Source organism: Melozone crissalis, unplaced genomic scaffold, assembly GCF_028551555.1.
Source record: "Melozone crissalis strain CALT ecotype California unplaced genomic scaffold, PUWL_Pcris_2 ptg000019l_1, whole genome shotgun sequence".
In the NCBI taxonomy this organism is placed as follows: Eukaryota; Metazoa; Chordata; class Aves; order Passeriformes; family Passerellidae; genus Melozone; species Melozone crissalis.
The window spans coordinates 16,504,828-16,530,443 of NW_026535797.1; the positions used below are offsets into that span (position 1 = coordinate 16,504,828).

At 36.0% G+C, this 25,616-nt stretch overlaps 1 protein-coding gene across 2 annotated transcripts in view; it reads left to right on the forward strand.

The window, feature by feature from the left end:
- PLCE1 (phospholipase C epsilon 1) overlaps positions 1-25,616 on the forward strand; it is a 136,323-nt gene that overhangs the window by 46,349 nt on the left and 64,358 nt on the right. For both annotated transcript variants that reach the window (XM_054277061.1, XM_054277062.1), the window contains exon 3: positions 15,777-16,068. In XM_054277061.1, coding sequence (XP_054133036.1) covers positions 15,777-16,068 — 292 coding nt within the window. The remainder of the gene's footprint in view (positions 1-15,776; positions 16,069-25,616) is intronic.

Below are 25,616 nucleotides of genomic sequence, written 5' to 3' on the forward strand. Positions count from 1 at the left end.
CTGGTAATTATTGTAAAAGAATACTGAATGAAGCTATCATGTTTTACTAATAGTTGGACATTTTACATGCTTTTTACTTTCCCACCATCCCAGCATGCAACTGTAGCATATCTTTTAAGAGTTTTTCTTCTGTGTGTTTCCATAACTGTAGAGAAAGGTATCTTAAAGACAGTAAGTGGTGTGTCATGTTATTTTAAAAGAATTCAGAAGATATGCAGCTCTCACATTTACGTCACACGTTCTGCTACTCAGTGGTTCTTCAAAACTCCTGCTAGTCAGTGCTTTTCCTGCTTTTACCTTTGTCATCATTACCTTTATCACATACTTCTTTTTTTTTCTCCCTTCCATAACTTGTTATTCTCACCTATAATCTTTTATCAATCAGTGTTTGTTCAGAGATCAAGTTACTGAAGAGCAGTATTTGAGGGATAACTAAATAGTAACAAGGCCCACTTCTGAGATAAAGTGTGACCCACATTAAGGACCCTTTCTGGGGTAAACCACAAAATAGCCAGTGTGCTGCAGAGCTTTCATGTTGGCTCCATTGTGTATCTTTAATTAACAAAAAAAAGGATATGTAAAGCTGCTTATTTCAGTTCCTGTACTAGCAAAAATTCTCCTTCATCTACTCTGTGTTCCTCTGGGACTCTCTTAAAGTAGGATACAGCTGTCCTTGGAATTTTTTAGGCTTACAAAAATGACTTGTGCACCAGTTCTTTCCTTTATAAATTGTGCCCCCTTGTGAAGAAATATTGTGGGTCCGTAGGAAGGACAGTATGAGACCAGAGCAGTGTGTGGCAGCCTCAGCTGTGTGCTTGGGAACTGGTTCTAGAGGACTGCAATTAGAAATAATCCTCTTCTGTTTATATAATTTGTCTCAATTTTTTTTTCCTATTTATCTGTACATTTTCTGCAGTAGTATAATTGTATTAGTAGCTTAGAGGTGAGAAATCTAATGTGGGAAGAATAATTTTAATTTTACTTACAGTGAGTTTACATCATGCCAGTGACCTTATTTTCTGTATTTATAAATATGTTTTAGAAGTTGCTTCATGGCTGGCATTGTAAATTAATTTTTTCTGTAAATTCATACAATAGCAAGCACAATGCGCTGCCTTCAGATAAATTCAGCATTGCATCATTTTGTTTGCAGTAATGTAAATGCAAACTCCAGTAGGCCTGCAAAATTAAACATTAAATGTATCAGATTTTATTATCTCTGTGTCTGTGATCACATTGAAATGCTTATGGAGTTTTTACAAGGCACAAATTTCCACAGACTGTTTGGAAGTAGACTTGTAGGAGCTGCAGAGGTGAGGCAGCCCCATGTGCAGTGCAGCCACGGGATCAAGATTTGGCAGCACAGTTCTTTTCTCTGCAGGCTCTCAGGCAGTCTCGGTAGACGGGAACAGGCTGTCATCGTGGGCTGCTGAAAGCCAGCCTGCACTTTCTGCTTGTGTTGGCTTGTTTCAGTCTCTATAAGTTTTGTCATTTTTCCTGCCAGATGGTATGATATGGATATGGTGAAACACAAGGGAAAAAGGTATGGTACATGTAATATTAACTGTTAAAAAGTTTTTCTTACTCCAGGGATAATAGGAAAGCTTTCCTTCGTCAGAAAGAAGAATGTAGTGCTGGAGAAAAATATATTCTTGCTTTATTAAGCAAGACATTTCTTTCTGGAACAACTTTCTTTTCAGTCAGTACTTATCCTGTTGTTGTAAACAGTAATTTTGAAGAGTCTGTGTTGTTTCCTTTTTATTTTAAATAGGGATACTGAATGTGAATGTTTACTAGCTTATTGCGTTTAATTGATTGTAAAGCCAGAATTTTAGCACATAAAGTTATAAAGTCTACTTTTTTGCTTAGTATTGGGTTCTAACTCTGTAAATAATGTAAATATTAATTACATACATTTATTTTTCTTACTTTATTGTTTTGATAAAATACTTAGATGCCATTAATGAAGTTGACATTAAACCCCCCAATGAATTTTGGACTCTTACTGTGACTTGATGAAGAAATATTGCATGTACAATAGGATTTATAGAAAACACTTGATATTTTTTAGTAAAGAATATTGAAATCATACGCAAAGTATGTAAGACTTGTTTTTTTGAACATGCAGTAAAATATAAATGGAAAAAAATTCTGTAGCTATCGCTTCACCCAGTGTAATCAATACAAAACTGTTTGGTAGAAATGCAATCAGGATGACATTTGATTATTATGTATATTTTTATAAATGCTAAAAATTTGATTTTGTCTTATTTTCCCGTCATGTGCATGTGAAGCTAAAATTACACTACCCACTAGTGATGATAGAGAATTGTTTCATTTTCTCAAACATATGTTGTACTTTTAAATAGTCTATAAAACTTGGAAATTGTCTAATGTTTAAATGTACTGGACTAGTCTTCCAGTAAAGCAGTATGTTTCAGGAATTTAAACTGAACAGTGCTTTTGACTTGAGAAGCAATTTATTGTGTAGGTTGGTTTATGAGGGGATCCAAGTACCTGCTTGTGAAAAATAACACAATACTGTTCTTTTTTGTGCGTGAGCTCTCATGATTAGTAAGAATAAGTTGTGATGGTTACACTTAATGAACACAAACTTTGTATGTCTGTGACAACTTTTCTTACTTTCACTTAAATAGCAGGAGTTTTACTTTTCTGATACCTTGTAGTTTGGTTGTGTTCAAATCAAATGACCTAGGAGGATTATGACAGAGCTTTGAGGTTTTAAGTAACGTGTCCAAATATTAATTTTTTTTTGTGCTGCTACAAAATCATAACACAAAGGGGAACTAAAGGTTGATACATTAAAAATATGTTAAATTGTATATACCATGATAATGTTTGGCAGCATTAGGTTGTGGGACCTACTCTCCAAGAAGCAGAATAAATGCATAGGAAGATAAAAGTTCCTGCTTTAAAGTGTGTACACAGTGATAAAAAGGTGAGTTGTGGGTTATACAGATAGGGCATTTTATTAAATTACCATATTACTAAGTAGCATGTAAATATGGGCTTTTGCTGATATATTAGTAAGTCTAGGGCACTAATGTCCTGTAAGTGAATAAAATACACAGTCAGCCAGTCAAAAGATTAAAAAAAAGAATGACTGGACAGAATGTTGAGTTATAGTCACACGTGTGTCAAGCATATATTGAAGGAGCAGTTAGCAAGCCCATTCTTAGTTTATGGAATTGTATTTGTTGCCATCTTTATTTGTTCTTACCTTTCTATTAATTTAGAGAGGGGACATGACTCTCAGCCAGCGTCTTTTTTGTATCAGTCATTTTAATAAAACCAAAGCTTTACATCTTCCATTTTCATAAGTAGCTAGACCTCCATCATTGCGTCAGTTTGTTTTCATGTGGTCTTTACGTCTTCATGAGCAGATTTCATTATAGAAGAATGCGTTAGTACAGTTTGTAGAGTAACTTATAGAATATAAAGACTGAGTTTGAAAACAGGTTTTAGAAGTACAGATGGAAATTACTTTTTTGCACCACGCAGTTGCCCCTTTGCAGTGCCAGTATTGCAATAGGTTTACATATTTAATGTAGATTTGGCATTTGATGAGATTTCTGTTATAAAAAGCATATGTAAACTTTTCCCTCTACGGAATAGATTGTCCTTGATGTGGTTCTGAGAAGATAGGAGCCTGGAAATTATCTCTCCTTGTTTATTCTGTTCTACAGTAAAGATCCATTAGATCTATCTAATCTTTATAAAGTACTGGTTTTCTGGTGTTTTTTGTCCCTGATGTCACCTTAAGTTTTTATCGTAGCACTGTTTGAACAAGTCTTCCTGCTTATTCTCAGAATGATGATGCTGTGACAAAACTGCCCTCTAAAGATCTTAAGAATGTACTTGTCAAGTTGAAAGTATTTGGGACTTGAGTAAAATGTTAAGCTACTGCTAGAGTTTCATGGAAACATACTATGCTTTCTACGTTTTTTTGTCTTTCTATGATAATTATTTAAAACAAGAGCAAACAACCATTTTTGCTTCATAGTTAACTAAAACATCCATTACAAATTTTCTTCCCTCAAGTACATGAATAGTTTGTTATGTACATGAAAACTTGCTGCAGTTAATTCAAAACAAATCTGTACTCAGCTCTCCCAAAGCTGTTAAAGAGCACTATTTCTCATTAAGGTGAAGCTTTTGAATTTTAAAGAATCCTAAATTTGGCTCATGTACTTATAGGTAAATAAGTCAAAATGTTTTCAGAACTGGTGGGATAGTATGAAAGAGAAGCTTGTAATAGGAATCTAGGTTTTATCCTTCATTTTGTGAGGCTAAGCATACACACAGGTCACTTATGCATGTAATTCAGTGTAATATAATCGCAATTTATAAAAATGATTACACTGAGAAGAGTGGCTATGAATTTTGGTAAGGAAGCTGTTGTATATACAAAGTTTAGTTGAAGCTAATGCTAAAGCAAAATAAATCTCATGGATGACTAAACTCTAGTCCCTGGGTCTGTAACAATCCCCAGAGAATAAGGAAAGTTAGTTTAAAATTTTTTTGTTCATCTGGTCTTAAGCCAGATGCCTTAAATTCTGACAATCAAGCCTCCAGTGACATTCCACTCCAATGGGAAAAGAAAGGAGAACATATACTCTGATCCTGCAGAAACTTCATCAACAATTAAAAAGTGTAATTTAAACACTGAACTACTGTGCTCTTATTCCTCCTCCCTTGTTCCGTCACTCCACTTTTTCACTCATACTCATTCTCTTAAAACAAGAATATTTACCTTAAAAAACATGTTTTAAATGTGATGAAGGAATTAGAATTTTTGAAAATTGCAAAACTTTAGATTTAGATTATCTATTTTGTGATTTTCAGTCCAGTTAAACTGAACTGGAAATATAATTAATGAATCAATGCCCCATGTTTAGATCTCGGACTTGGCTTCCAAAGCTCCCTTTGGAGACAGCATCAATTTTAACTTAATAACAATGTTACCACCCTTGCATCATTTTAGCAGATTTGGATGATAATTAAACACTCTTTCAGTGACAATTACTGCCATAGATTCAGTTTGATTCCAGTATACAGTTGTCTTAATGTATCTATGGCTATTAGTGTGTATTCGGTATCTATCATCAAAATTGTTTCATAAAATAAAAATATGATGTGAAAATTGAATGTATGGTGTTCTCTAGAACAGCTATTTAAAGGCAACAGGTGAACACCCAGCTGAGCTGGCAACAAGGAAAACAGGAAGTTATTTTTTTAAGTTGCTGCATTGTATATTAGTTCACAGTGTCTTCACATGTGTAGCTTTTCTACACTTACAGATGCAGTGCAGTCTTCCTTAGCAGCTAATGACCAGGGAAGATGAATAGTGTTGGAGGTACTGCCTTCTTGATCCAAGAAAGCAACATAAGGAGAATTGCTGCATTGTACCATGATGGATCATTGTGATTGCTTAGTTTTAGCTGAAATTTATATTCTAAAAATTTACAGGATAGCCCTTTTTTATTCTTATCTTTTTGTAGGGTTGTTGTTAAATGTTCATTGTGAACAATAATGAATGAAGACTCACTTTTTATCAGTAAATTATGAATAAACATGTAACTTCAAGGTTAAGTTTGAAATATCAATATTCTCTTGTGACTTTGGGCAAGGAATTTTGCCTTTTCTATTTCTGGGTAATTTTTAAAAAAACCCTTAAAGTGGAAAATGCCTCTTTATAGAACAGAGTTATTTTGTTTCATGAAATCATGTTCTGTATCCTGACCTAAAAGTCTATCAAACAATTCAGTCATGAAAACTCTGAGAATTTCCTGGCCCCGAAGTACTATCCAAAATAATCTTATAATTATTCATGTGACCCTGTGAACCCAACAGCTGAAGTAGAAGCAAACAAATAAGCATGGATTCAGTGTCTATAAAATTAGAAAATGAGAACTAGATTTCCTGTGCTAAGGAAAATGTGCTCTTTTATTAGCTGTATGCCATGGGTAGGATGCATAAACTTCACAGCTGTAGTAATCTGCCTACCAATCTTTTACTGTAATATCAGTTAAAATTGGTTATAAATAAAAATATTTTGCAATACAGCAAGGTTCTATTGCACTTTACATTTATTCAATCCTTAGGTTTCTGTCTACATATCTGAACTATAGACTGTTTCTGATAGATGGGCTGAGATCCACCTTTCAATGTAAGTCCAGAATGTAAAGTACAATAAAATCCCATTATGAACCCTTTTTGATGCAAATAGAAATAGTGATTGTATAATTAGAAGGGCAGTTTTATTACATGTACTTTGTGTCTGAGCTTTGGCGTATTTACTCTGAGCTTGAGATCTTTAAGCAATTCTGAGCAGTTTGTCTACTTACAGGGATGCAGCATTACTCTGTAAAAACAGAATTAGCCAGCTCTATGACCTTTAACCCTTGCCACTGGCTATCTTATGAATTTTAATATGAGAGACATGGGAATGGAACAGACTGTGTGCTTTCTGAATCAGTTATAAGTATACATATTAACAAAATATTTTTAAAGAACCCTTAAGGCCAGAGTTCGGCACAAGCAGCTATAGTGAACCTTGACAAATAGATGTGATTGTAGAAAGAGGATGAGAAACCAAACTTGTAAGGGATGGTGAGATATGGTCTTCAACAGCCATAATTTTTAGGTTTTTCTGTTTGATTCTAAGATGATCATGTTGACAGGAGATCTCTTAAGTGGTTTTTTTTCTCTACTGTATGTTACTCCCAAACCTTATTGTCAGTTTATAGATCAGGACTATGCCACTAAGCTCATCTTTCAAAGTTGTTTAAATAATCAGTTCACATGAGTGGGAATGCAGCTATTTTTAAATGTGTGAGTTCTGTGGAAGCCTTTCCTCAAATGGGAAGAATACAGTTGATATTAAGGTACAAACCCATAGAGATTTGCCTGTATCTGATGTGTGTCTGGAGTTTTTGTTTGTTTTTTAGAGAAAATCTAGACTTGCTATTGCTCCACATACAGAATAATAGGTTAAAAAAAAACGTAGGACATTTGGAAGATGCAGTGATCCATTGTAATAGCAGCATCTTTTATGGTTTGACTACCAAAGACCTTTCTACTATGATGAAAGGAGGAATTTAAAAATGAAAATATTAACCTGTCCTGAATTGAAATTGTTTCATCATGACACATTTAATATTCTAACATCTAAATTATTTGAGTGAATTATTTCTGTCTTTCTGAGAGTTTTAAGCCTAATTCGCCTATTTTAGATAATGTACATAGCTACACCAAAATTTCAGAATCAAAAATTCAACCTGCTAATCATCCTCTTGTTTTAAATACTTTTTATAACATACCTGTGAAGTTTTATATGAATGCTTTTTTTTCCATCAGTAAGGTATATCAAAAGTCATTATTAAAATATATTTTTGAACAGTGCTTATGTGTGTGGTACTTATACTTTTATGTTTAAAACATAGTAGGTAATAAGTTGATAACCCAAGAAATTCCAGTCCACATGCTCAGGTGTTCAAAGACATGATCCACTTCAGACTAGTAAAACTATCAGCTTTTCAATAAAATATCCAAGGTGTGCATTAGTTAGATGGAGATTACACAGATGTTTATTTAAAAGAGTAATTTAACTTATTTAGTTACTAAGGCAGCAATTTTTTTCATAAATTATGTTGTTGGTGAAAGTTTGGAGGAAGTAAATAAATACTCAGGAAATAAAACGAATACTGGCCTACATGTAGAATTGACAAGGGTAGAACAGAAAACGTTTAAAAGTTATAAGTTGCAAAGTACTAAAAAAAGATAAAAAATATTTAAAACTCAGGAAGTGAATTTAGTAATAAAATAATTAATAACTATATATTTTTTCATATACACACTTGTACCAACAGAGTTGTAAATAACTGACTCCGCCGGAAATGATGTTTTGACTTTTCCTCGCTAAGATTACAGAGGTTTCTCTCTATGGCAAGGGCATTGTTTCATATTGCTGAAAAGTGATGTGAAGAACTCCTGTTTTGTGTTCTGTGTCATCCTTTCATTTTCTCTGTAATCAACTTGAAATTTCAAGTGTTTATGAGAAAACTTCCAAATTGCAATTAATGCCTTTTATCAGCCTCTGTTTTATATCTTAAGTTGATTCTTCTTAGTAGTTATTTGAATCTAAAGTATAATACCTGCCATGAAAAGTAGGACTTTCTTGGCGTGGAGGTACTGTTTTAAATCTGTATCTTAATTAGATCACACTGCTTTTTCTGTCTTCTAAATCTGTGAAGTTCATCTTTCCTTTGGAAAGGGTTGTTTAATACTGTTGTCTTATAGAAATGGAAAATAAGTAAGTAATAGCAACCAAGTTTTTATCAGAAGTAAAAATGATGACTTGTTGGAAGTTTCGATCTTCTGTTATAATTTCTGGTCATAAATCCAAATGTCAAATTAATTTTTTTTAAAACTGTGTCATCATTTCCTGATGATAAGGAATGAAAAAAATTCTCCACTAAAGGCGCTTGTCAGATACCAGAACTGAGTAGGGGTGGCTGTTAATATTTCTGAATAATGTTGAACTGTACTTAAGGATTATTGCCTGTGCAAGATAGTTTGATCCTCATTAAATTCTGTTTCTGTTCTTGAAATTATCTCATCCTTAACAGGATGCAATTCATAAAAAATATTGGCTGGTGAGGTAATGCACATTCTGTAATTGCAATTGAAGCTGTAGAAAGTTCACAGAACATCACTTAATGAATATTAGTGTTTGGGCACATCTGTGCTTGATCGCTCTTTTGGCAGCCTTCCAGCTGCCACTGACACTGATTTCCATGTTCCCAGGGTCAGCTCATCTGTTTTCTGTGTGTCCTCTGCTGCTCTGGGCCACATTGCCCATTTACAACTTACTGTGTAGAACTGAATACTCAACAGAATTTGCTGTTGAGTTAGTGAGCATTGTTGCTCTGTAGCACAATACTGTTGTCTTGTGCTCTGTGCTGACATTCTGTCAGCATCTTCCTCATCCTTGAAGAGAGCACAAAAGTTGGAAAGGTTTTTGAGAGCAGAAATTGCAAAAAGGATATTGGCAAGACAGCTGCTGGAAGGGTTTCTTCTAAATTGCTGGAACCTGAAGATCATTTGCAGAAAAGGAAAATATCTGGGTCTCCCACAGTGACTGCATCACTGAACATTGGAAAAGCTATGTGAGTATGCTGGAAAAAGCATTGACTCCTATGATGAAGAGATGCCTGAAGCCTTTTATTGCTTTCCTGTGATCTGTTCTTTCCTTCAGGTGTGTAAGGGAACTGGACCGGCTCCAATGCATGCACCTTCTCTGCAAGTTGTATGTGCCCTACCCCAGGGAGGGCAGCTTCTGTTTCAATTGGGAGATTTATTCCTACTATAAGGAGAAGGTGAAGACAACATAGCATTCCGTGTATGTTATGAAGTACACTTCAGATTATACCATGACACTGTATCCTCTTTTTTTTTTTCTTATTTTTTAAAATACAGTACACTGTTTCAGCAGTCTAGGGATACTTTAAGGAACTTTTCCATTACAAAAACTGGCATCTCAGCAGGGAAGTTATTCCATTTTAACACCATGTGAAAAAACATAGAAAGCAAGATATGAGCAAGTTAAGATATAGACAATACTCTTACTCCATGCCATTCTTTCCATTTTTGCTGAATTGCATATATTTCACTGTTAATATGTATTTATAGCTCTAGTTTTCTTGCTGATTAGTTATCAAAATAGCCCTTTACTGCTATTTGTTAAGCACATATGCAAACCTGCACCAAATGGCTGTGTTTCAGCAAAACCTTCAGGTGGTGGTAGTTCTTGTTCTTGTGTTGGTGAAGCTGCAGGCAGGCTAGGTGGCAAGTGCCACTGCTGAGTCTGTCAGTTCTTCTTGGTGGGGCAGTTGCTGGCTTGCAAAGCCACCTGAAGGGTGATGTTCAAATACATTTCCAAAAGCTGTTGAGTATGAAGAAGGGCATCATAATATGTAACCCTTTATTTGATTGCATTTTATTTTAATCTGGGATGGCTGTTTGTACTTTGGGAATGTTGCCTGTTAGCCAAAAATGTTGGATCATGAGATGTTGGGAGAGGATCTGTGAGTTTGATGCCAGCTTGCAAAACTGCCAGATAGTTGTCTTTGTGTTTGCTGCAGGGAGAAACTGCAATAGAGTGTCATGACAAACAACAGATCAGAGAAGCTTGGGAGAGGTAGTTGCCCTGGTTTCAGGTAGGGTAGAGCTTTCTTCTTAGTAGCTGTTACAGTAGATTTGGAATGGAAATGGTGTTTCATCTCCTGCTGGGCTGGACAGTCAAGAGTCTCTCACAAATTTCAGTGGTGCTACAATTTAGAAGAGCTTACAGTTGAGTGATTGCATTCATCCACTTCATCTGCAATAATAAGTTGGGAATGAAATTTCGTTGACCACAGGTTTTATCATAAACCTTGCCCTGCTTGTTCTTGTAAATACCAGAACTCAGACACATAGCCAAAAATTTAATCAGCTGTCCTGGTGTGTGCTTATTTGGTTACAGGCTGCTGAGTACCACCAAGAAGTTAGTGTTCTAACAGTCCAGATGTCTGACTTTTGTACTCCAAACACTGAAAGCCACTTATCAAAATGTCCAGTTTCTTGAAAGGATTTCTGAAGACCTCACCTATTCGATTGCTGAAGTGAACGAGACTTGCCAGTGAACAGAGCTGAGAAATAGTCCTGACAGAGCAGACCTTTCTGCTGTTTCCTGCATCCTCTTTGTCAAACACAGTAAAATCCCTCGGCTTTGAACAACCTGCACAACTGTTTGAGATGTGGCCTCTGGCATGTCCTCTTGAGAGTCTCATGTACACAGTAGGGAGAAAGACAAACATATACACTATTGTAAGGATAACAAAAAATGCATTCGGTGTTTAATGTATTTCAGTTCTTATAATTGATACATAATCAGAAATTGTTACAAGACAATTCATATTTTAGAAAGACCTTGAATTAAAGATTTGTACTTTAGCAATGATCTTGAAATGCCATGAACTGATGAGTGGGGGTATAGTCATAACCTGAATGAGATAAAGCTGAGAAAATCCAGTATATTTCAGAAAATTAACTATCAGCAGTACCTGTTTTTACATTGTGCCGGAGTACTATTTTGGAAGACATAAAACTGGAATATTGACCAATTCTGCATTAATGCCTCATTCACCCAAGTTCACCTTGCATATTAGTTTCTTTCTGACAAAGGTGTTCTTTTGCATAGCAGACTGTGCTTGTATTCCATGCTATATATGTCCAATATATAAATTATATACTGATGGAATAAATACATGATAGAATGATAAGTAAATAAATGATAGAATAAATACATGTAAACACAATTGGAATGGTCCTTGGTCATACTTCCAAGAGACCACTGTTAGCTTCATTTGACCAATTTTAGTAAGGGTTTTCTTCTGAAAAATCTGCAAGGCCAAAATGAAAAATCACCCACAGAATTTCCTCACTTTAATGTAATTTTTCTTGGAACAGAACAAATTTGAAAAGAGCGGTGTTTCCTGTGCTCTTAATTGTGTTTAGGCTTGTATGTTCTGTGAAACCTTTGTGTTTTCAAAGGAGATGTTTAAATGACCTTCAACACATACTGTCCTGAGAGTTATTACTTGCTAATATACCACTATGGCTTACAGGCATTTTAAAATGCTTTAAAAGTGTGCAACAAATGAAGGAAGGCTGCTGTCAGCATCCTCCATCACAGAAGTGCTCTGTAGGTGAACAGCCAGGAAATCAGACTGAAATGTGTCGTACCAACTGAACACATGCACACACCTCCTACATTTCAGTATTTAATCTTGATAATTCAGGATATCTTGATAGATGTGTTTAGAGAGTGTTTGGACAGATGCAGTGAAGTATTAAAACCTCATTACCCTTTTGTATCATATTTTTATAGTGTAGTAGCAATAAGCATAATTTTTCATTACTATTCTTTTTTTCATTACTATTCTTTGCAATGAAATTCTTGGGTACACATATTCTTCTATACATATTCTGCTGCCTAATAAATGGGAGGTTTTTAGTCGGCTCATAATTCCAGTTTCTGGGTTTCAAAAGCACAGCAGCAGCTAGATATTTGACAATATGATAGCATGCTTCCAAGTTCTAAACTAAATACCTGAGGCAGAAAAAATATGAAAAGAGAAACAAAAAAAGACTATAGTAAGAGATACATGTGAATTTAAGTAAGAAATTGCAATTATTTTTTATGAACTGCTATATCTGATATTTCCAGTACAGCAGTACCCATGAACTCCAGCTTCATTTTGGGGGAATATGTGTCATAAACTGGACAGTAAGTGACTGCGGTGTTTAGGTTTCTGCCATTTCTGCACAGTAAAGCTATAGTAATGTTGTGGAGAAAAGGACATATTGCAATTTGCAATTCTGTGATGATTAAACAGAAAAAAAAAAGATTGCAAGAGAAAACTAAGGAATAATTTCAAGGCTAGCATAAGTTGCTTGTTCTTATAGTTATTTTTAAAGAGATTTTTAATATCTTAGCAAAATATGTCCGTCGTCACTGTAGGAAACTTTTATTGCCTGAAGGTTATCAATAAGTTAACTTGCAGATACCATTTTAAATTCCTAGAAGCAAAACTGAGGGGCTTTTAAAAGTAAAGTTTTGATGATTTATTGCATACATTATTAAGAGGTGAATATTCTATTTTGTTTCCATGCATTTTCCAAGTATGGACTTGGTTGTAAAGCTGCACGGATGGAATCCTGTCAGAATTTAATCTTTATTTTAATGCTAATTTTCATTTTTGAGTTGGAGGACAGTTTTCTCTAGTAGAAATCAGAAATATTGTATGTTGCAAGTAATTTTTATTTTCTTTTTACTTACCATTAAAATCTCCTTAAAAAAGAAAAGAAAGTAAAAAGCTATTGAAGCCATAGTATACTTTTATTGGAATACTGGTGTATTAGTATATGGAGTTTCCGGGTTTCATCTTGTTTCTTATTTTAAAAGTGTTGTGTGTTCATTACAGAGTGTTTAGTATTGCAACACTTTGAGAGTCAGATACTGTCCTGAGTTTCTTTTGAGTTACTGTTTTGTATGCAGTAAGTGAGACATGGCAACATCAGACTGCAGATGGTTTTGAAATCTTTAATTTAATATGTAAGGCAAAAGTGAGGCTTGGTTTTCTTGATGTGTAGCTTTCAGTTCAGCGCTGCATCTTACTCTTTTTGGTTTACATTCATTTTTAATTACATTAATCATTCTTTGTTAGTGGCATGGATTAATAGGATCTGGATTCTGCCAGGATGAATTGTAAGCTCTGGCTTGGAATAAACTTCTTTGTCTCCCAGGCAAGATTAAGTTTCCCAATTGTCTCGTGCAATCTCTCTGAAAGGTGGTTTTCCCTATCAGTTACCTGAGGGATTTGTTGCTATTCTGATTGTTTCAGTTCTTTACAGGGGCTGACAAGTGTACACCTTGTAAGTCTGTATTTTTTCGTAACCTCATCTGTGTGCAGCAGAAGTAACACGCTCAGAACTTTAACACATCAAAACAAACAGAAGTTGAAAATGTTATGTGATGTGCAAAGTCTTTGGAGACAGCTAGTGCCCCAAAGTCTGCTTTACACAGAAGAGATTAACACCATTATTCTATGTATAATCTCTCTGGCAAAACACTGTCGCCTATTTCTGTCAACAAATGGTTTCTTTGCTTTGGCAGCTGAAAGAAATTTTAGTTGTGTAGGCAACAGAACATGCCTTTATAAGTTGCAGAACCCAATTTTAAAAATATTTTGGATGGTAACTGCAGTTTTGAGAAGTTAAATTATATTCATTAACTAAATATTTTTTTAAAACAAACTAAAAAGACTAATTATGTCTACTATGTGTAACACACTCATAGTCCAAAGGTTTACTATTTCACAGTACACCTTTTGAAAAGGTACTTGCAGACAGTTAGCTAAATAAAAGATCTATACACATCCCATCCAGGTAAGGCACACTTTAAGAACACATTTTGTTTCTGAATTAAGGTGATGATGTGTCTATACTGACAGTCTAAAAGTCTGTGAAACCGCCAGATAGCAAAGAAAAGAAGATAAAGATGCAGGTGTAATATTTCTAGAAACCTCAGAACCAAACAAATTTTGGAAAATCTGCAGGGAGAGGGGAAAAAAGAAAGGTGCCACAACATTTCATGCTGTAGTGTAGTATGTGAGTAGTGCAGTGCATCACAGAAGGTATCTTTTAAAGGGATTGAGTTATATATAACCATAGTCAACATGGGAAAGTTTCTTTTTTTATCTTAATAAATATGTCAGTGTTCTTTTTCAGATCATTGAGTTACATTACTAGTTAATGAATTATTATATTTTTAATATAAAATTTTACTGTTTTTCCCCAAAGGTGGTTATTACAAAAATTAAAGCTAAAATAACAAATATCTACTTAATAGATTAAATTGTAATTGATTTTCTGCAATTTGTTTACACAGATGAAGGAACCACATCATTGTTCACTTCTTCTGTTAGTGGAGGGTCAGATCCCTCATGGAGCAGGCAGTTGGATCCCTCCCCACTGACCTGGCAGGGTGAATGCCAGGCTTGGGGCAGAAGTGATGGGTGTGAGATCCCTGTGCTGGGAGCCACTTCCCTCCCTGGATCCGTGGCTGGGCACGTGTGTGTCCCGTGGGCAGGGTGTCGGTGCCTCTGACATGTGGCGTGCACAGGCTGTGCAAACAGGTTCTTATCATTTGACTGAGCACACGTGTGCTTGCTTTGTAGGGCTGGCTGCAGTTTCTGCCATGTTGATGGATAGCTGTATTTTGTTTATATGTGGGAAAGGATGGCAGCAAGACACAAGGCGCTAATTGAAAAAAACTGTCATGAAGCCATCAACATGTTTCTTCTGCACATCTTTGACTGGTGGGATCAATCTCATGAAAATTTCTCAGCACCTGTCCTGGTGACAGTTATGCTGACCTTTCCCTGTGTTAATTTTTAGTTTACACTTTGTAATTAAGAAGCACAGATCATTGAAACAAATTATTAATGTTAATCAGTAAGTCAGCATGGAAGAATGCAAAGAATCAAGTCTCCCCTTGTATACTAAATGAAGAGATTTCTTCCAGATTCTTGCTTTGATCATTAGACTCTTTTAAATAAGCAAACATTACTTAGTTGCTAAGCCACAGACTGAAGTTCATTAGTGTGTTATCACAAATATTGGAGAAAGAGTACTAAACCAATATAAGATAGAGGACCTGTGCGTAGGCTGGAAGTAATGCAATAAATGTGAACATTTTGAAGGAGGGTTCAGAGTGATTAAAACCATCTCTGTTTGCAAAACCCCGCCTACTCAGCAAGAAAAAGTGCCAACCCTAAGTTGATCTGTTTTTTTCTGCTACTGATATCTCTAAGGTTTTCTGGAAGTACAACAGATCTAATAGTATTATAAACAATTTTATTCATATTCAGTATTTTAAATGTTGATGAGGTATATTGATGTGGGTTTTTTTTTAGTCTAATGGTTTTCTTTAGAATGCTTTTAAACATAGATTGAAAGCCAGAATGACTTCTTACTTAAATATCCTGTTTGGGAGCCTGACCTAAAATTCTAACAAACCAGTTTTGGATAAGTAGATATTGCAGGTCATTGAACTTCACAAGAAGTCGTGGTCATTTGGAATTGTTTTATATTCAGTATGTTATTCTAAGCAAGTGAACTAACAGTCCATGCTTTTGCATTCTTCACAGATCTTCAGTACAGTGAGAGAAGAGGATGAAGGAGCAGAAGATATTTTTGAATTTATTCCTCATCTTCTGAGGAAGCTCCCAACGTCTGTTACAGACTGTATATACAAAGGAGATGGTTTTTGTGTAAAACCATGTGTAACAGGTGCTTACTGTCAATATCGTGCCACTTCTCAGAGGACTGCACTCTCTAACTATGTAACTGGTGCTTTACTAGAAGCAACTACATCATTAGGAGCAAGAAGTGGTCTGTTAAATATCTTTGGAGGATCAACTGGAAGAACAATGCTTAAAGGTAATGAAGATTTTCTTTTATCTCTGTCCACTTAAAGTATAGAATGAGTTGCAAAATTATGAATACAGATAAAAAAAGCTTTTATGTTTTCAAATATTTTCCTTTGCAGTCATTATATGAATCGCTATCTTAGTTTAATAAAGTAAAAATGCAACTAAACTGAAAAGACTTGTATTACAAAACGTTTCAGGTTTTTTTCTTGTTAGAATCTTTTCTGCCTGCATCCAAATTTAATGCCTAAGCCATTGTTTTTAGGGTGTTTCCATGTATAGTATTTCTCATTTACCAAGTGCTCCTGCTCATAGGCTGACTTGGTTCAGAACTAGAGAAAGGAGTCTATGCTCTACTTGGTTATTATTGTTGTCATTGTACAAGTAGCTGTCAGCATAGCACTGTATTGTGAAGCATGTACGCTTCGTTACTGGTTTATATTTGGTCTTCTCTTGGGTCCATCATCTTTGTATTGGATCATTTCAAATAACATGGGTGCTCTGTGTGTGGAAAGTGCCTGTTGGAAAATGGATGTTGCATACTAAACTTCCATGCTGATCATCTTCGTATGTAATAAAATCCTCAATGTGATTTAGTTTAGTCTGTTTTGGAAGCTAAACAAAGCCTTCTTGGTACAAATTCTGTGCTTTGAAATATGGTTTTGGGCAGAGTAGTACTTATATTATTGATTAATTTTTAATTCATGCCTGGAATATTTCATAAGTTACTCAAGAATTTGGAGATCTGTCATCATCTGATAAACCATAACAAAAGGATGTACTATCTCTGTCATACCATGGTAGGAGTGATGCATGTGGGTATTATGGCTTGCCCAAAATTTCACAGAAATATGACAAAATAAGTGCAAAACCAGTGCGGTTCCTTAACTAACGCAGATACTGACTTCATTTCTAACAGACAAATAATGGTATAGTTTATGGTCATATATGGCTGTCTTATTTTTATCCCAAGAAGTGGCCCTTTCTTGTTTTAATTCTAGGTGAATCAAAGAGTAGAGAGAAGCACTGAAATATTCTATGAATGACAGGTACAGATGGCAAACTTGTAGCATGTGAATGAATTTCAGTAGTGCCTTTAGTAACATTACTAAGCTTCGTGTACCATCGTCTGTGAGAGACAGATATGTACAGTATAGCACTCAATTTTGATAGAGTTTTCCATTTTATTTTGTTTGGTTTTATTTGTTCTGGGGAGATGCGTGCTTTAGAAAAATAGACAGGAACAGTCCTGCAATAGCTTGAAAATCAAGATTAGAAGAGCTGAGCCATGTGCTTCAGAGCTGAGTTCTGAAACTGAAGCAGCAGCAATAGTTAGCTCAGGCCCACCAAGCTGCTGATATGGCTGCATCTTTTTATGGAGCCTCAGCTAGTGAGTGCTCTTGTGTGCTTTGTGTACTCCATGTACCAGCACACTTTGCACTAGTTTGAGGGTATCTATGGTGACAGTATTACGTGATGTATGTTGTTGGATTCTGAGCCAAAAGATGTAAGTCATTAAAAAAATAGTTCAAGATTTTGAACTCGGTTTGCAATTCCACTGATAGCCTGTGTAGAGAGTAGAGACTGGATTTACTGTAGTGGTCTAGGCATGATTTACTGAGCTGATCTCTGGTGAGGAAGAGGTGTGCTGCAGCTCTAGGATATTGAAATTTTCTGGATGTGGAAGCTTCCTGTTTATTTATATTGTGATATCAGAGAAATTTTAAGAGTCCTCTCTAAAACATTTATATGGACTATTACCTGGTGATGTGACTAAGTCATTTACATTAGCGGGGAACCCAGCTGTATTCTGAATTCAGAGCTCTGGTCATCATTCATGGGTGTGTACCTTTTGAGAAATTGTCCTGTCTATACAGATTGATAAGAAGGTTATTTTCATCTGTCCAGCATCCTCTGTATTGCTGAATTTAACCTCAATAAACTAACCTCATCTAAACCTGAGAAATTTTAATTCACATCAATAACTCTGTCATCAAATGCAATGGAGGATTTATCTCAGGATACAGAATGTCATGGGAACACTTCGCTCAGTAGTTGTTTGCAGGCATTGAAAAGGGAAGATATTGATCGTGTTGTGGTTTAATAGCTTCTGTTATTTAACCCTGGTAGATAGCACCTTGCTGCCCCTCACTCCCCTAGAATGAGATGGGAAGAGAATCAGAAGGGTAACAGTGCAAAAATTCATTGAAAAATTCAGTTGAAGAGAGTTTGATAGATAAAGTAAAAGCTGTGTGTGCAAGCAAAGCAAAATAAAGAAGTAATTCAAGACCTGCAGTCAGCAGGCAGGTGTTTTAGCCCTTTCCATGAGAGCAGGGCTCTGTCACATACAATGACTTCTTGGGAAGACAGGCACTGTAACTCCAAACTGGTTGTCAACAAAAGAGTAAATATTACTGCACTTCACATGATTTTCAAGACAGTTCTTAAAAAGCTTCCAAAGCAGAAGTAAATTTGCTTAATAGAACCAATCTATATCATGAAGTCTTGAAAAGATCTCAAGAGCATTGAATTTGTGTTTGGAAACCTTTTCTGGACTAGACAGAATTCCACTACTTTAAAAATGTTTGCAATTTTTGGAGACAAAGTTCTGCACTCTCTTGCACAGTGTGTTTGAAGAGGAGCCCATTACTTTAATGGGGAGTGCATTCATGGTTCAAAAAGAGGACTTGTCAAAAAATCAATTCTCTCTCTTAAAATCAAAAGTTAGGGCTTTTATGTAATATCTGCCCAGGAAATAGGGATCCTGCGAGCCGGAAGTCCCTAATACTGGGATAGCCTCCTGGGTTTGTGTCTCCCTAGCACCAAGCACTTTGTCAATTCTTTGTGCTCAGTTCTTCAGGGGTTACTGAGTGACCTGAGCAATGAACCTTGCAGTCACAAGCAGTCCAACTCCAGGGAATACTTTCTAAGGTTTTGCTTGGTAGCTAAGGACCTTAAATGCTCCGAGTCCCCAGGGCTGGGATGGTTTTGTGGGCAGATCAGCCACTGTTGTTAGTTCCACAGAAGGCTTCCAAACATACCAGACCTTCTAAGCCAGAATTCCCAGTCACGTGGATCTGGGACTGAAGAGTTTTCAGAAATTTAAGTAGGGCCTGCTGTGTAGGAGAGTCATGTCTGGGGCCTGGAGCAGAGCTCCTGCAAGCCCTGCTCTCAGATGGCTCTCACGGCTCTCAGGCTCCCGACTGAGGGGCTGCCACTCCGTTCCCGCTAGCACAGGGATAGTCTGAGACTGCTCCCGGGAACCACGGATGCCTGGAGTTCCCACAGCTGCTCAATGACATTCACATCCTTGTCAGCATCTTTGTTCCTACAGAGAACATAATTTTCACATATGAACACTGAAGACATTTAGGCTGGCTGTTTTAGTACCTCTGTATGTAACTCAGAGTTTTTGGTTAGTAAAAATTTTAGGAGTGTCTTTCAATGGGATTTGGATTGAATCCAGGTCTTTTTTCCTGTAGAAAGGAAACCCTGCTTCTGAGCCTGCTCTGTGTCTTACAAATTGATTGTCATAGAAATTTGCTCATAGTTGTGAATGGGCCAGAACTTCCACTGGAATCATATTTGAAGGGCCAGTCATTGTCATAGTTCATATGGTGTTGACATTTTTATGCAGAAAGTGAAAAAGTTGTGTCTTTCTTAAAGAAGGAACTAAAGTATGTGAAAAGGTTTGTACTTTACATTTGATAGAATTATCATTTGAAAGAAACATGTACACTTCCCCCCCCCCCCCAATTTAGTTCTGTTTGTAATCTAAGAAAAAAGGGAGGACAGTTAGAAAGAGGTGTCTGAAGATGGAGCAGACTGCAAACACATTTCTTATCAGTACTGTTTTCACTTTAGAGTCTTCTAAAATGGGTAAGTCTGATGCCATTCTCTGTGATATAAATTGGACTACATCTTCTAGAGAAAGCTCAACAAGACTTGTTAGACACACAATAGCAGTTTTGACCAAGAACATAAGGAAAGTAATTTGTCATGAATGTAGAGACAGACTGCAGTGATCTTAAGAAAACCTGCTTTGTTTCTCCTTCAGAATTTAGTGATTTCCCTTTTTTTGTAATCAGACTTTGCCATCTGCAAGACTGCACAGCAAACAGGTGCCCAAGTCTCTGTGGCTTTTCCCACTGCTGTTTCTTGTATCCTTTGCACAAGGTGTATTGTTGCAATATTGGGGAAATTCCAGGATCCCTCTAGTTAGGGCAGTTGTCTGATAGCTATATGTCAGAGTCATGGATGATAACAAGCTTGATGTACATAGATTTAGAAAGGCCAGCATAATTTAGCTGGTGGGTTGTGTGTGTGTTTGTGTATGTTGTACCCAAAGGTTAAGACCATATAGAATGAGAGATAAAGCCAAACAAGTTGAAATTGAGACCTGAAAAGACAAAATGTGTCTTAGGGTGACAGTCTGTGGTGAGATGTGTCAATGCACTATAGGAGAGGAAATCAGATACTGGAGACAGGTCAGTCTGTATGTAGATAATGTGGCCTGAGGCAAGGGTGTGAGTCAGGAAACAAGGATTTCATGCCTGCTGTGTTGCCTCCAGGATGCAGGTTAGGAATAGCAGGAACAAGTGCAGGTCATCTGGTTAGGAACAGAAAGAAGGCAGGAAGCACAAATCGAGGCTGAGACATCAGGAAGGAGGAGAAAGATTTTGGAGGACAGCTGTGAGTGTAGGGACATGTGGGACCGTCTGGAGCTGGCTACAGTCATTGTCCCTGCAAACTGGCAGAAGGGAAAGATCACTGGGGTCAGTCTCCTGGACCTGTCTCACCCTTTGGCCAGCCCTAATTGCAGCCAGATTGGGCTGCAATCAAAGGGACACACAAAGGTTAGTGGGAGAAGGCCTTAATGAGGATCCTTGACAAAATTAATTTAACCAAAAACTTCCTTCAATCCAACCTGTTTAATACATTATAGGCACAAAGATTTAAGTTCTGTCGGCATAGCTTGTCTTATCCTGACAGTCTTCTCTCCAGGGTCAGTAAGGCATAGTACTGCAAGATAGACCCATAATTGAACCAGGCAGAAGGTTGTAATTAACCAGTGTTAGTAATCTTATTAAAAGAATTAAAAATATTTTCATCTGTAAAATTGCACATTTGGATGTAATAGGTATCATACTCCTGGTGCATGTCTGTATGGATCTGGATATCCTGATCTGTGTACAGGGCTAAGCAATTAAGAAACAACTGAATTTCAGCTGCTTTTATGTAGATTTTCAAAAATACTGTGTGAGAGTTTGGGTACACTCACAAACTGATCCTTTAACCTGTCTGATCCCTTAACCTCTCTATCTGAGTCTCAGCTTATAGCAATATTTTTCTTGGGAGTCTATAGCTGTTATTTCCACTAAAAGAAAAAAAAAAGGGTTTAAATACATAGAATGAGTCTGTTGTTAGAGGTTTGTTGTGAGGAAGGTAGTAAAGGACATGCTGATGTCTGTGGATGAAGGCTGAGAGAGCAGAAGTTTGTGCAAAGTGATGTTAGTTTTAAAATCAAATTTATTATTTTTTTATGACAACTACTCTTCAGAAAAAAATGAAAAGGGATTCTGAGTGCAGATAGTTAATCCCTGAACTGCCTATTATTGTTTATTATTTCAAAGGTCTGAACGTTTGTTTGAATGGACCTTGTAAAAGTAGTGTCCATGGGAACCTTTAAAGTGTAGAATGGAACTTTTTCAGTATGTTTATGTTATAGCATGTCAGTCATGAGCAGGAAACCCCAAGGACTCAAGAAACAAGATGACTCAAAAGTCATCTCTTGAAGCTTTGGTTTTAGTAAACTAGAAGAGAAAATTCAGTTTTGTAGGATAATGGTGTTTTATTTCTCCAGACAGAATTTTTTTGCTAAATTTCAAAAAATAATGTGCAGTTTACTTAGCAGATCAAAGACATTCAATTTTTTTTCCTTTGGGCTTTCAGATATTTGCTTTTATAACTAGTGAAAAATACTTTAGTAATTGAGCCTATAATGATGAGAAATGCTTAATTTGATGGCTCATTTTATATATTTGTAGTGAGATGGCATTAATAAAATTTATATTTATAAATAAAATTAATTTTAAAGTTTTCTATTGCATCTCCATGTACATCCTTATGTTTTCATATATAACATGATTTTTTTTGAAAATCTAAGTGTCCTAGTTTCCATCTGGAAGTTGGAAACAACACTAAATTCTCATTCTTCCAATTAAGAAAGAATATGCTTGTGTTGTCAATGAAAAAATAATGGTGTGTTGGCCAGGTCCCATGGTCCTTCCTTCAGCAGAGATTTTTCAGACAAGACATATATTCACCGTATAAACAAAGTGTCTCTGAGTGTACTGCTCGCGTTCCAGCTCTGCTCAGACCTCTCTCAGACTTCCTGGGGAAATGGAGAAAGCTTTCTTGTGGCAGCATATTGGTTTTCAGTCTTGTGTACTCCAGCAAATTTCATAACTAACTTTTCAGTGATGTAGTCCTGCTGCTTGTAAAAGTGATGTAAACAGTGTGTAGGCAAGGGTTGGGTTAGAATGAAGAAAAGAAGTGATAAAAGTGCCAGAGACAGATACTGACTATGGGATGAAGGCAGGAGTTTGGTTTCTGCTGACTTTCTGGACATAGATGCAATCTGAGGGCTATGTTCTCTTTTTAATTCCCCCTATTTGTAATTTCTTCAAGGTTAATCACATTTCTGGAAGCCTCAGGGAGGTTTTTCTCTACTTTGCCTCTCAAATAAAATTTTTTTGGATGGTTGCCTAAGTCATAGCCCTTTGTCCCATTAAAGTTAATGCTATTGCCTTTTACTAGAGCTGTTAGTGCAGAGAGCATAATAGCTGTAAAGGTAGGGCATTTGCTAATAAAGAAGCACACATTGTGGTTTTTGTAATGCTTCAGATGAAGTTTCCTAAAACAAAAGTAATTCCATTTATTACTTTTGGCCTGTTTAAACAACATTGGTATAAATATAACTTGTACGAAAGCCTGAGTGTAGGATAACTTATTTCTTAATATATTTAAAGACAAAAATCCAGCAGAATTAAAATGACTCTTGTTTATAACTCTGCTGTCAAAATCAAATGCTTTTAGTCTTAGCAGGATGTATGCTCATCCTTAATTTCTAAACTTCCTTCCATTTGAATCCTAGTGTTTCAGCTTTTATCTGGGGAGGTGGGAAACCTGACCTTTCAGTGAGCCAGCCAAATGCATGTCTTCTTCATGGCTTACACAAGGCATGTCAGTTATGCATTTTGCCACAGTTTGTAGCTTTAAACTGAGCAGCTGTTGCCTCACTGTTAGTTCGGACAAGTGCAGCGTGGAGACTTTTTGGGGCACTGAAGTACCTGCTCTTCTGGCATTTTAGGAGGAATCTAGGATTCAATGGAAGGCACATGTGCTGGTAAGATTTGCCCTTCTGTGACCCGTAGTACACAGTTCTGATTACACACAGGGAGTTAAATCAAAGTGATAGTTTTGTTTCCAGAGAAGTAACTTGGGTGCCGGTTTTCTAATCTTATTTTAGAGCTATAATGGCTGCATTTAATAGTAGTGCTGTAAGGACACAAAACTGTTTCTAGGTGGAAAATGAAGTAAGGATTTAATTTAAGCAATATGAAATAATGTCTTAACGGTGTATTTTGTATTTCAGCTTGTTTGAAATAGAATGCAATATTTCAAATAATTTAGGAAAATTGCTTTGCATTTATTTGGTTCACATTGCAACTATTTCAACATTAAATTATGTTGTGGGACATTCCTTTGTTTTGCATTCTACAAAAAAACAAGTGTCTGTTGCAAAATTGCTGGACAAAATATGAATTTCAGTACTTTAAGAAGTACTAGAACAAGGTAAGGTTTTTTTTTCCTAAAGTATATCAATTACTCAAACATTACACGTTCATAAAATGTTTTTGAATGTAAATGCACTGCTGCTTTTTCTTTAGTGAGCTTTTCTTCCTGGATCTTCAGTATGCAAGTTTATAACTTGCAAGCAGTTTTTGTTTCATGATTGCTTAAGGGAGTTTATGGTTTTTTTTCCTTTCTGAATGGCATGTACACATAGCGGCATGTAATAGCAGTGTTTTGCTCCTAACTGGTCATAAAGAAACCCCTCCATTTGCATATTTTTTTCAAGTGGCATTTGTAACTTGAATGAAGGTTCATAATATTTTACTCTGTGAAAGGAATGTCCTTTCTGTGCTAACTCTCCCATTGCTCTAATCTGGCTGTTAGCTAAAGGCTATGACAGGCTTTCACCATTCCAAGCGGCAGTACCCCATTGCAATAGGAAGGTTGTCTTGGTTGTCAACACCGTTATTCTCACCTCAGTGATTTACAGAGCACAGAAAAAAGCACCCTGATATCAAGTGTATCTGTATTAATTGCAAAACAGTGGTGGTTTTGGTGTGCCTATTCAGTCAGTGATAACAACTCTGAGATAACTAGAAATAGTACAGGAAAGGGAGTGAAATTTATTTTAGTTAATTTCAGCTCAGACTCTTCCCTTTGGCTGTTTTGTAATGTTTTTAGCTTTGATTTGAGGTGGAATGGCGTAAGCATTTTTCTAAAAATTAAGCTGATATGAGGATTTATCTTAGGGGATAATTGGTTTAGCTTTTATTTAAGAGGATTCATATTGACATAGTTTTGAAATGTTTAGGTATTTGCTTTTGAAATACTAGTTATGTATATAAAAGCATTGCTATCTATTTTAGTAATTCAGAAATAAGTAATATGCCAGGAAGATTTATCAAAAGCGAATTGAAAATATTTCAAAGCAATAGTAGAAGAGCTAGGATACAATTTGCTGCTAAAAGTACCTTTAACTTTTTTCTTGAGCTTAATCTTAAGGGCTTTGCACAACTCTACAGTAATTACATATTTTGGTCTACATTTCCCATGAACTTTGTGGGATAGATTTCATGCACACTTTCATGTTTCTTTGTAAGTGTTGAGATCTTCTAGGAAAGGGATAAATCTGCTTCTGTTGCATTATGTCTCCTCTTTTTGCCCCCATCCATAAGAGCATTTTTCTTTGTGGGGAGAAAAAGAACTCTCAATCTGGAAAAGCTATTGCTTCAAATGCCTTTTATTATGTTACTCCTAGCTTTAGAGTACATTTTATCTGGAGCTGTTCACCTGTATTTGTTTGTTCAAATTTAAATTGCAAAGCTCTGCAGAGAAACAGCAAAATGGTCCTGTGAAGAGCCAGGAGTTGGGCTGGATGATCCTTCTGGTCCTTTCCAGCTCAACATGTTCTGTGATTCTGTGAAAAATTTGTTTAACATGGATGAAGTGTCATAAATATTTGTAACTTATTCTAAAAATGATTATACAGTTTTTTTTCAAATAAACTGCTCTTCTTATTAATTTCTAGAAGTTTCAAGTTGGAATTCAGAAGAATTCCAATTGGAAAGGTCATTAATCTTTGGGACTTGATTCTGAAAATAGCTATACCTAAAAATAATGCTTTTGTGTTGTTTGCTTAGAAGAGTGAGTTCTGTTCTTGTGTTGGTGTAGGCACGCTGCTGATAAACTGTAATTAACATT